The sequence below is a fragment of the Gymnoscopelus braueri genome (genome assembly GCF_963280865.1).
Source record: "Gymnoscopelus braueri genome assembly, chromosome: 19".
Lineage (NCBI taxonomy): Eukaryota > Metazoa > Chordata > Actinopteri > Myctophiformes > Myctophidae > Gymnoscopelus > Gymnoscopelus braueri.
Window position 1 is genome coordinate 41,553,817 of NC_137621.1, and position 12,670 is coordinate 41,566,486.

Genomic DNA, 12,670 nt, shown 5'->3' on the forward strand with positions numbered 1-12,670 from the left:
CCATGGCAAGTACTTCGTTTGCTACGGAACGTTTACAAGTCGTTCATGTGTCATCACGGAGTCTCTTTCTGATCGGAAAGCTATACAGCTTATGGATGCATATCGTTTGATTTCCCTCTGCAATAATGTGAGTGTTTAATTCTTCTACGTTTAGGCCTGTGTGCATTTTGTAGAGTATTAGCCTTGAATCAAGACTAGCATAGATGTATTTTTTATCAATTTTGACATTTGATTTTTTTAAATGTCAAAATTGATCAAATACATCTATGATAGTCTTGATCCAAGGCTAGTAGAGTGTAGCCGCAAGCAACTCACCTATTTTTAATATCTGGAATCTAGAGTTGCAATACCAACCCTTAACAGCCCATACTAGCTGTAGAATACAACTCTCGTAGACGTATTTATGATTCTGACGTTTTCAATCTACGAGAGTTGTAGGGTTCACCCCCCATGGACACAGGGACTGTCAGCACTATACCCCGTAGACACTCCAAACATGTACAAATTGAAAATAAAGGTGCTTACCCTCACGCCCCAAATGTTAACTCTCGCTATGGGGGAAGTAGTTTAATGTCATAATCCATATCTTTTAATAAATAAGTGTTTTAATGCCGTCTGTGGCCGAACGCCATTATTTCACCCTCGTTTACTTCCTGTTTACATTGAGTGTAATTCTGGGTTTCACCAGATGGGCGCGTCACTACTGCCCATTGGGAACTTCCGACAGAATCGGCCACAGACGGCATTAAAACACTTCTTTATTGAAATATATGGATTATTACATTAAACTACTACCCCGTAGCGAGAGTTAACATTTGTTGCGTAGGGGTAGGCACCTTTATTTTCAATTTGTACATGTTTGGAGTGTCTACGGGGTATAGTGCTGAAAGTTCCTGTGTCCATGGGGGGTGAACCCTACAACTCTCGTAGATTGAAAACGTCAGAATCATAAATACGTCTACGAGAGTTGTATTCTACAGCTAATCTGATTGTATTAAACGACGTTAAACTCACCAACATTGCATCTGTACGGAAAGCTTGAATTATCCTCTTTCTATCTGCAACGTTTTTGTTTCATAAAAATCCACCGTAGACATGTTATGAGCTACTTTCTGTCTATTATATATTTTTATATATGTTTTGTATTGCAACTACGTTCCAGATATTATAGGACTCTAGGATCTAGAGTTGCTTGCGGCTTAGTAGAGTGAGTGTATAACTTTGGTTTGAAGTGGAAATTGTCCAGCTGAAGTGTAATCGAGTCTGGTTTAATTCATTTCGTTTTGACAGCCGACAATCCGACATTTTATAACATGATTAAACTTTATATTCAATTAAATATCGTTGACTAAATGCTTATCAAAAACATAAAAAGGTCGTCATATTTGAAATGCAAAAGTCATATCAGGTTCTAATGCTTTTCAAGATTCAAGAAGTTTTACAAGCAGTGAAATGTTGGGACCTGCTGATTGATTGATTGATTGAATACTTAACAGTTTGCAAAAAAGCAGAGGTACAGTTCAATTACATAAGTATGCTAAAAGTGTTAAACCCAAGAAAGCACTATATGGCTTGTTTCCATTGGGGTCCTGTGTATTCAATTCATCGAAACATAGAAAGACAAACTATAATATGCAAAAACATCATATAAACGAGTAGTAATCAAAAAGAAAGATATGTACTGTACAGTAAACAGTGGAGGCGGGGCTGATTTCTGGTGATAAGCTTAGACTTTTTACAGGGGTCAGTTCCGAATTGCAGCCGCCTGTAAGTGCTCCTTTAGGGTATCAAGAAGACTCACTCCAAAACCAACTCACCCCGGGGGTAGGAAAACTCACTCCGGAAGACTCACCCCACAGGGTAGGAAAACTCACCCCCAAGATTTTGGGGGGTAGGAAAACTCACCCCAGGACCTGAGAAAACTCACTCCGGAAAACTCACCCCAATGGTTTTTAACTTTGTGGAAAACTCACCCCAATGGTTTTCACAGAATGCTTTCATAATGTGATGGTGAAAAATGTTTTTTAAAAAAAGAAAACCTTTCTTTGAAGGTATAGAATTACCAAATTATGTCTAATCCTGTCTACATGGACAATGATGACAATATTTTAAACACAAAAATATAATTGAACGACATAATTTGGTAATTCTATTCCTTCAAAGAAAGAATTTAATCCAGTATGGATTAAACATGTCTCATTATGAAAGCATTCTGTGAAAAAGGAAAGCTCACAAGCCGGTAGATTAACTTTTTTAAACATACAGACTTGGTGTAGAGGGGAAAAGTTAAACCCACCCACAAAACAAAAACTCACTGTACTTTACACCATTGAGTTTTTCTGGGGTGAGTTTTCCTACCCCCGGGGTGAGTTTTCCTACCCCCGGGGTGAGTGTTCCGGAGTGAGTTTTCTCAGGTCCTGGGGTGAGTTTACCCACCCCCCGGGGTGAGTGTTCCTAGCTCCGGGGTGAGTTTTCCTTTTTGAGTTGGGGTGAGTTGGTTTTGGAGTGAGTCTTCTTGTATTCCTCTTTTAGAGCTTTTAGAGATTGTGCTACATACATATACAAATATATTAACATAATAGAACATAAAAAATACAATAGAATATAGTTCATGTGCTCACACTACCTTCCTCCAGTGGTGGAAGAAGTACTCTGTTATTTTACTCAAGTAAAAGTACCAATACCAGAGTATAAATATACTCTGTTGCAAGTAAAAGGCCTGTGTTCAAAATGGTACTTGAGTAAAAGTACAAAAGTATTGGCATCAAAATATACTTAAAGTACCTAAAGTAAAAGTACTAAGGGACCAGTCGAAATTTACATAAGGGGGGGCATGGAGGAAATGTATGTGCCCTGATCTAAAATGCCATGACCCTCCCTTTGACAAAAAAAATAAATCAATGACCCTCCCCAAGTGATTAAAAAAAAAAGAGTAACCCTCCCCGCCTAGAAGTGTCACGATATATTGTGTCACGATATAGCCTACCGTGGTATTAAAATGTGATGATAGGTATTGTCATGATGTCATACTGTATCGTAATATTTTTTAAATTGTTTTTTTAATACAAAAAAAAAACACTTTTTTTTTTTTGCCGGTGAAAGTTAGGATTTTTTACTGTATGATATGAAATGTAAAGCTTATCATAATCATAGTAATTATTAATCATGTCCTCCATCATATTCAAGGTATTTTGGAGAGAAATGAAACAGACTCCAGTCAGTCACTTTCAGTTTAAAGCACTGCAGAGGGGAGGTGTTGTGTGTCAGCTGATGCTCGTTGACGCTCGTTAATGTGACATGCATCTGCACTCTCAAATAGGCCTACATCTAATCTAAGATTGTATTATACTGTATCTGGTATTATAGATTTTTTTTTGCTGTTGGAAATAACTAGGCTGCACTTGGTTGGTAAAGTCCAGATGACAAAAATATGAGGTTTGTGGAATTTATAGTTATGCAGTCTTATATTATATTATATTTGTTATATTAGTGTCTATCTGTCCTCTGAAACAATGGGTTTATAGTTAGTGAGAACTTCACTTCTCCATTAAGCTTGCACAAATGTATTTATTTGTGTGTACAAAGCACTTTGTAATTGTTTCTAACTGGCTTTATAACGTTATTTATAAGATGATGGCCAATGTTGATGATACATGAGAAAAGAACATTAATAATATATCATATCGATATCATGCCCAACATCATGTATCGTATTGTGAAATTCTTGAAACCCCTAACCCTCCCCATCAAATACAACATGACATTTAAAACTGATATGTCCAATGTTTTGCTTTCCACATTGATTAGAACATTGCTGTAGTGTAGTCAGTCTTGTTAAATGCACAGTGTATCTGTAGTAGTGGTAGCAGAATGGATAGTGTTCTCATCTTACATGTGGGAAACCCATTGAATCCTGGTCAGATTGAAGAAAGTTGAATATTTGGTAACCAGTAGTTTAAAACTTTTGTCACTCTGCCCTTTTAATTATCAACTACAGTGACTACAACTACACTGTTGCCTACATAAAACAAATTAGGCTATCAATTATGGCCTGATGCTTCTGGTTTTACTTGTGGAGCTAGGCATCTATACACAACTGTCCATATAGATCCACATTAATCACATGCACAGAATTACTTCAAATGATTATGAATATCCAGTTAGTAGGCCTATTTATAATGCATCTCTCCAATAACGCCTGTTGAAGTTTTGCTTAATTGTTCAACCACCATCGTTAAGACGCTGAATAGATTTGACTGGGTCGTTCACACTCGCTGTGCGTTGATGGCTTGTTAACGACCGTCATTGATTCTAAATAGACAAGGTGTTACTTTATTTGAATTCTTTGTATCCTTTGAAATGGAGAGGGGTCATTGACCACTGTTCTGCTGTACTAAAAAGGTATATAAAAAACGGACTATTTTATCAATTCAAAATTGCATGACCCTCCCTTGGATTCAAAGTAAAATTAGCTGACCCTCCCTTGGACCAAAATTAGAAAGGCATGACCCTCCCCTATTTTCCTCCATGCCCCCCCTTATGTAAATTTCGACTGGTCCCTAAAATGTTTGAAAATAGCCGATCTACAACGCGTCGCGGTGCGACGCGTAGTTGTGAGCTTGTAGATCAGCTATTTTCAAATAGCCTAGCTATAAAATCGGGCTAAAGTGGTTAATGTATGTTTTATAATATAGTTATTTATATCTGCAAAGTAACTAGTAACTAAAGTTTTCAAATAATTGTAGTGGAGTAAAAAGTACAATATTTGCCTCTGAGATGTAGTGGAGTAGAAGTAAAATCTACGGAAATCGGAAATACTCAAGTAAAGTACAAATACCTCAAAATTGTACTTAAGTACAGTACTTTGAGTACATGCACTTAGTTACTTTCCACCACTAACCTTCCTCATATCCCAGACCCGAACGTGTATGGGCGACCGGCGGCCGACGACGACATCATGATGCGATACTGGGGTGAGATTCCGGGGCCGGCGGGCGCCCCGCCGAGCCGCAGCTCCTTCGACCTGCTCCAGCGGGAGTTCCGCTCGGTGGAGATGCAGGACCCGCCGCTGCACCAGCCCTCGGCGCAGCGCCCGCGGCCCACCACCATGCTGGACATCCCCTCGGAGCCCTGCAGCCTCACCATTCACACGGTCCAGCTGTGCCAGCACGCCCGCCGCCTCCGCGGCCTGCTGGCCACCGCCGCCGCAGGGGCGGCGCCCTCCTCCGAGGGGGGCGGGGGCAAGTCGGAGGAGGCGGATGCCAACTTGCCCCTGCGACCCCCGACGCCGCCCGCCATGCCCGACGACCTGTTGCCCTTGGACAGCAAGGCTCCCCGGCAGCCCTTTCAGCTTCGCCACAGCGACCCCGAGAGTGACTTCTATAAGTGAGTTTGCTGAGGATGGTACTCCTGGCCAGGGTTGCCAGATCTGCTTATTATAATTTCCCCGCAGGATTTTGTTTGAAAATAGCCGATCTACAAGCTCGAAGCGACGTGTTGTGAGCTTGTAGATCTGCTATTTTCAAATGGCTGATGTATATGTTCAAGTGCTCATGTGGCCCATAGTCGCTTCTTTTGGGCTGGTTTTCCTAGACCTGGTTGCTTGTTTCTCTCACAGAATCTGGCAACACTGCTCCTGGCCAGGGATGCAGAGGGGGGGGGAAAGGGGGTGTTTGAACATACTCAGTTATCAAGGACTCAGGGATATCCCCCCCCCCCACTTTTGGGATGAAGGAAAAAAGAAAAAAACTCCCACATCTACAGTTCATGGAGTACATTTTTTGTACTGAATTAACCGAAATAAAGTAACAAAAAAAAAGAAAAAAAGTAGCAAACCCGGAAAAGAATTCCGCACGCGCGCTAAAATTACCCTTCGGTTCTAAAATACCCTCTGCGTCCCTGCTCCTGGCGTTCTCAATAAATGAGAATGTGTATCTTGCGTCCTTTATTTTGGAGTGCCGCTTTTTCCACTTCGGTGGTATTTGATTGATGGTTCTCCTGGTATCTCCATAATATTTTTGTGTTATTTCCCCACCGCCCATACATTTATATCCTTTTTTTAATACTTTGTTCTATGACATTGTTGGGCAAAAGCAGCGTTGTGAGCTTGTACCTCAGCTATTTTTGAAAAATCTTGATTTTATTTTATTATGTTGGACGAAATTTGCCTTTAATGACATTAAAGTGGTTAAGGCCGTCTGTGGGTTTTATAAATATTGAACTAACGAAAAGTATGGCTTGCGACTAAATAATATCTGCTTTGGATCAATTGGAACACAGACTGAAAAGTAAGGGTTTTGGACATACAGTACAGTACAATGTTTCTGCCCAACAGGGACGATATATACCAGAATTGTGGATTGTAAAGGTACTGTAATTATACATACTAGATCTGTGCTCTGAGTTTCCTCAAATGTCGGCTCACAAAACACTCACAATGCAGGCCTTTGTAAATGACTAATTACTAGAGCCTGACCAATGCTATGTTTTTGTGTCCAGTGCCGATCCCAATTTTGGAGTCCTAAACCACCAATTACCCATGCTTTGACCGATATCTTGTAAAATTTCATTTTCTTTAACTACTTTTTTTTTTTAAATTGCCGATATTGATGTCGTCAAAAAGGTCAAATAATGTCCGATGTATCGTCGGGCTGTACTATTTACTGTAACACGCCATGTAGTTTACCCTTTAATGTCACTGCTATCATTTCTGTTTAAAGTTAATATCTGCCCTTATCGCTCCTCCCTCCTAAAAGGGGTAAAGGCGAGCCGGTCACAGAGCTGAGCTGGCCCTCCTGCAGGCAGCTCCTCTACCAGTCGGTGGCCACCGTCCTGGCCCACGCCGGCTTCGAGTCGGCCCAGGAGAGCGTGCTGGAGACCCTGACCGACCTGGTCCACGAGCACTACCTGCGCCTGAGCCGCCTGCTGCGCGTGGCGGTGGACCGGGAGGCGCGCCTCGGCGCCAGTCCCTTCCCGGACGTGATGGAGCAGGTGTTCCACGAGGTGGGCATAGGCAGCGTGCTGGCCCTGCAGCGCTTCTGGCAGGTTCGCATCAAAGACTACCACAGCTACATGCTCCAGGTGAGGATCTTTGGTTTTTTTTTGGTTCTTCGTTTGATTTCTTTTACGTGAATATTTATTTTGAGTAGAAATGCAACCTGAAACGGAGTTTCTTCTCAGATTGTCGATCTCTGGTTTGTCTTCCGTCTTGTACTTGTTCCTGCTCCCAAATATCTGTTGCATTCGGAAAGAAAGCAAATGTTCTGAATGTATTTAACACGATAAATAGCAATAGTATAACAATAAAGTGTAATACATAAGCAGTATGTTCATTCCTTACATTGCCTGTAATTGAAGACGGAAAGACAAACTTTGTAAATGTATAGTGGAAAGAAACCACATAATAATCAAAAAATGCTTGAAACAAATACGTCATTGAGTTAATCAGCTAGGAATCGACCTTTCTGTGTTCACCAGACCATACCTACGAGACGGGAACCTTTTTGATTACATCGGTATTGGCAATTGTGCGACCGATAGGTTGAACAACTTAAACCTGGTGTCCCTATTTTGGGCATGTCGTTAAAATCTTCAAAAATGTCACAACGTGAGGTGAGTGGTGAGCTTGTAGATGGGCTATTTTAGAATGAGTTTTAATAGGGCTTAAGTGGTGAAATAAAAGACTATTGACTATCGATCAAAACATCCGTAATCAGTGGTCTAGGACTCTCCAAAATCGGGATAGTACTCTAGATAATACTGTAGTAATTGTCCACCTTCAGGTCAGCAAGGATCTGTCGGAAGAATACGAGCGTCTGGTGAACCCAGAGAAGGCCCTGGAGGACTCAAAGCCACCAAAGATCAAAGAGGAGCCTATGAGCGACATCTCCTTCCCCATCAGCGAGGAGCCTGAAGCAGACCTGGCCTCCGGTGATCAGGCCCTTCCCATGGGGGTGCTGGGGGCCCACGGCGAGAGACTTGCCTCTGGTCTGGAGGCTGACCAATCACCACATGCCTCTGGTTAGACTAGCCTTTACATTAAGATTCATTAATAATTTACACTAATTATACAAGAGGTATTTGTGAGCCTGACCAATGATTTAATATATTAAATATTAAAGAGATAGTTCACCCAAAAAACTCATTTTTTTCATCGTTGTTCACACCATGAAGACTTGAATTCATGGGTATTTTTTTTGTTTTTGTCGCATTCCGAAGCCAATAATTTAATGACCAGCGGACCGGTAGGCAGCGGTTCCGGTGGGAGACACAAAGACACCGAAACCGCTGCCGGTCATCAAATTATTGGCTTAGGAATGCGACAAAAACAAAAAAATATCCATGAATTCAAGTCTCCATCGAGTGACTAAACGATAGGAAAAAAAAATCATTTTGGGGGTGAACTATCCCTTTAAGTGGTCCATTGATAAGTTGGCACTTGGCACTCATTTAATTTCACACTTCATTCATATTAATTCTACTCTTGCGTCTCTCTCTTTTCCCCACTCTCATCAAGGTGGCGGCGCGGGCACTAATTCTCCCTTGTGGCCACATGTGAAAATGGAGCCTCAAGATGGGGAGGAGGGCCAAGGCTCCGGGCACCACCACCACCACCTCGGGGGCGACGTGTTCGAGGAAGGGGATCCCATGTCCACCATGAGCGAGTCTGGAGGAGCCATGGCACCGTCTCCTGGAGGCGCGGCGTCAGACGCCAGCTCCACCTCGCACTCGCCCGACTCCCTGATAGGCACCTCGCCTGTCTTCAACCAGAGACCCAGGAAACGTGTGAAGAAAATGTGAAACCCCACTATGGGCTCTATGCACAGCGGCCATAGTTTCACTTCCTTAACAGGTGTTACCAATGATACTAATGAAGGCTCTGTTCCATTTTGTGTAGCACAGTGGTTCTCAGATTTTTCAATTTCCACGACCCCCATAACTCTGAGAGTGTACAAATGGGACCAAATGGACCCTTACGGGTCCATATGGTTACATTTGTACCAATGTTTTTGTCCCACTGGTGTAGCAGAGTGTTTGGAACAGAGCCCTCATCAGTACCATTGGTAACACCTGTGAGTGTCTTCACAATAATGTCTGCTGTGTATTACAAGCTTCGTGAGGAAGACGGCCATGAGGGTCATCTTGTCTAGCGCCAGATCCATAACAATCCTTTCAGTGGAGGAGAGACCATGGACTCCATCAAGCATCTTTTTTTTTATCCTTCAGGGAGACTTTTACAAAACAGATTTTTACAAAAAGAATAGGCTCTATGCACAGCAGCCATATTGGAAGGAAATTGGGCCTCTTCCTTACTTCCTTCACAGGTGTTACCAATGATACTAATGAAGACTCTGTTCCATTTAGTGCAATCTGGGAACCCAGAACCAAATGAGAAGGAAAAACAGCGCCCTCTGCTGTTTGTACTATCTCACTTGGCTCTGGGACAATGACGACGTAGCACCCGTGCGCAAGGAAACCAGGGTTTTGGTCCATAGACATATAAAGGTAGACGCCTCATTCGGCTCTGAAGCGTCTGTATCTCGGGCGCGCTTCCTGCTTCTGCAGGGCTGCCGTGTGCGTCACACACGCGGAAGTTCGGTAGGCCAATCAGAGGCAGGTGGGGGCGGGTCATTTTGTAACCCAGCTTTTAACCCTTTAAGAGGCAGCAGCTGTGCGCAGCATCTAGTTAGTTGGAACTTGGCAAACTCCACACTCTATTTGTGAAATTCAAATAAGACATGGTCGCTTCGTGTGGAAAATGATTAGCCCGTATACAAGCGTCACGTGAACCATGGCTAGAAAATGATATGCTTCTGGTATTATTTTATCTTTATTGCCATTATGATATTCTGCTCTGTGACTTTGGAATGATATTCTTTTGGCTGTCTTGGAGTATTTGTGTTATATGTTATACTTTCAGTGCCATTAAAATATGGAACACAGACTTTTCATTTATAGTTGCTGTTTTTGGAAGAGAAAATTCTCAAATGAACAATTATTTCAGTCTTTCAAAGTTGATAGCTCTGTTCTGACCTGAATAGCTAACATGAAGGATGTTAGATAAAGGCAATTCTGCAATGTGGCCAGCATATTTCATGTAGTCTGTCAGTGAATGGAGACAAAAATATTTTGTGACTATTACTGTTACTTGAAAGTATTTTGGTATGAAAATATGCAATTTAGATGTAACCAAATATAGGCCTACGCCTACTGGATCCATAACTCCATGTCTCGCATTTGTGACAAACTTTACCGCTTGAAAATAGGTTGAAAATTCAGGGAGTTGTGATGATTTTAATTGTGGAGAGACCGTCTGCTTCAATGGACGTAAATGCATTAGAACAGTGGTTTTCAACCTTTTTCATATCAAGGTGACAAGGTCCATTATTTATTCAGCATTTGAGTCACGGACCACCGTTTGATAAGCTTTAGCCTCTCACACCCAAAACTTAGAATGTTATCATTCGATTAGATGTTGTCAAAATAACAATTATTTACGTTCTCTAATTGTGTACTTGTTTAGTAAGTAATGTAGATGTTTAACAATTTGACTCTTCTTGACAGTGTGAAATGTTATACTCAAGATTTAAAGATCTATATAAGGGTCCATTTGGTTATCAACTCTCCATCATTTAGCTGGGTACCACCTGGAACCCCCTCAAGGACCACTGGTGGTTCCCGGACCACTGGTTGAGAACCATTGCATGACAAGTCCCGGAAAAGACGCACTGTGATTGGCCAGTAGTCAACGCGCTGTGAGCGCTGTGATTGGCCAGTAGTCACTTTGAGTGGCAGGTGCAGCCGTGCAGGGCGGAAGAGCCGTGTGTATTGCGATACAAGTCGCCCCAATGAACTGCAGAGGCCAATGAGGTATCTAGGTTTCTAATATCTATGTTTTGGTCTGCCTTCAGCGTTTCACTTCCGGTGGTGCGACTATGTTTTCATTCCCACTAACAATATGTCTACACGGAACACTAACACCACTTCTCCCAGAGAACATCGTTTTGGTTATAAGCCCACTTGTTTCTATGATGAAAGAGTAAGTTAAAATGTGAATATCTTTTCGTGGTTTTGTCTGCTCCGCGGACGCTATTGTTAAATTAGTTTCGGTTGGTTTAGAGTGGGGAATGATCGGCGGACACGTAAATCCCGCCCACTACATTTGATTGGGTAAAGCGCGGCCTGCTTCCTGATCTGAAGGCACGCCCACTTGTAGCCCAGTGTGTACACGTTATGACGAACCTTCACGACAGATTCCAACGCAGAGCAGAATCTGTTCTTGAGAGATTACATTTAGTGTAGCACAGTGGTTCTCAGACCTTTTAATTTCAAGGACCCCCATAACTCTGAGAGTGCACAAATGGAACCAAATGGACCCTTACGTTCCATTTGTACACTCTGAGTTACACACCTGCAAGGGGCCATTTATAACCCCCTCAAGGAACCTGAGACCCACTGGTGTAGCAGAGTGTTTCCAGTGAGCCAACATGCACAATATCAGCACCCTGACTCTGTTTGGCCAGAATGGAACAGAGCCTTCATTAGTATCATTGGTAACACCTGTGAAGGAAGTATGAAGAGAGGCCCAATTTATTTCCAATATGGCTGCTGTGCATAGAGCCTATTACAAAACAAAAAGTCATACACAAAGCTTGCACAGCTGTTGTAACATCTAGGATGTGGCTTCATCCACTGGCCCTGCATTAAATCGCTGAGCATAACTCCATCCTAGATCCAGCAGATGGGCTTGCGGAGTATATTGTAATAAGTTTGGCCACAGATGCTCGTCAACCATACAATATGCCGAACAGGGCCGTTAATGAGACGAAAGAACTGTATGAATGCATTTTGTTTTGTTTGTGATTTATATAAAAGAGTAACAATTTGTATCCTTACTTTCTAATGTTTTCACTGAAGATATGAATATGATTCAATGTCAAATTAAAATATCCTCTTTTTGTCAGTCACATATTCATTTGAGGTATTGGTGATTTGTGGTAAGGTGTGGTTAGACTACATCTTTTAGAACTAGGAGCCTAAAACTACAGTACAAAGAGTGTTGCTGCCCTAGGAAATCAAAGCATTTGGTTACTTCATAGTTTACTTAAAGACGGGGTGTCGTGATTTTCAATGATTTTTTCTCCCCCTAAAACATGATCATCAGGTATTATGGTTATACTAGGAGGAAGATTTTTTTCAAAAAAGTGTACAGAAAATGATAAAATTATGTTTTTATGTGGACACGCCTCTAGTTCATTAAGTATACCTAGTTCTCACCTTAGCACCTCCCACCTGAACCAGTCCCTCTGCCTCCTCCTACAAGACCACCCACCTGTCATAGTCCCTCCTCCTCCTCATGCCCACACCTGTTGTGTTATGATAATGAGAGGGAGGTTATATTTTTACTGTGTCATTAAAGCGCTGTTTTTCTATTGGCACGTTTGACCCTCAAGGTTTCAGCCTCCAGGAAGAAACACAAAATAGTCAGAGAAGACATAAAACGCCATAAAAACACCACCAGGGAGCTTAATGAAGTTCTATCAACCTCATAGACACATGAAAAAGTGCAAAACCATGGCACCACCTCTTTAATATTTGAACAGATTGCTTTGTTTATCACATGTACAACATGGTTATCCTCGTATATGATTAAAAATAAACTACAGTATTC

General features: G+C 41.9%; 1 protein-coding gene and 1 long non-coding RNA gene across 2 annotated transcripts in view; one reads left to right on the forward strand and one right to left on the reverse strand.

Annotated features, from left to right (window-relative positions):
* Positions 1-12,062, reverse strand: part of LOC308075234 — a 36,946-nt gene extending 24,884 nt beyond the window's left edge. The window contains exon 1 of the long non-coding RNA XR_013932179.1: positions 11,628-12,062. This is a non-coding gene — a long non-coding RNA (uncharacterized lncRNA). The remainder of the gene's footprint in view (positions 1-11,627) is intronic.
* Positions 67-11,968, forward strand: supt7l (SPT7 like, STAGA complex subunit gamma). Its single transcript, XM_080414936.1, has 5 exons — positions 67-127; positions 4,917-5,385; positions 6,756-7,080; positions 7,782-8,019; positions 8,516-11,968. The coding sequence occupies exons 2-5, from the start codon at positions 4,958-4,960 to the stop codon at positions 8,797-8,799; spliced, it is 1,275 nt and encodes a 424-aa protein (XP_080271062.1). The 5' UTR covers positions 67-127; positions 4,917-4,957; the 3' UTR covers positions 8,800-11,968.
* Positions 12,063-12,670: the final 608 nt, after the last annotated feature.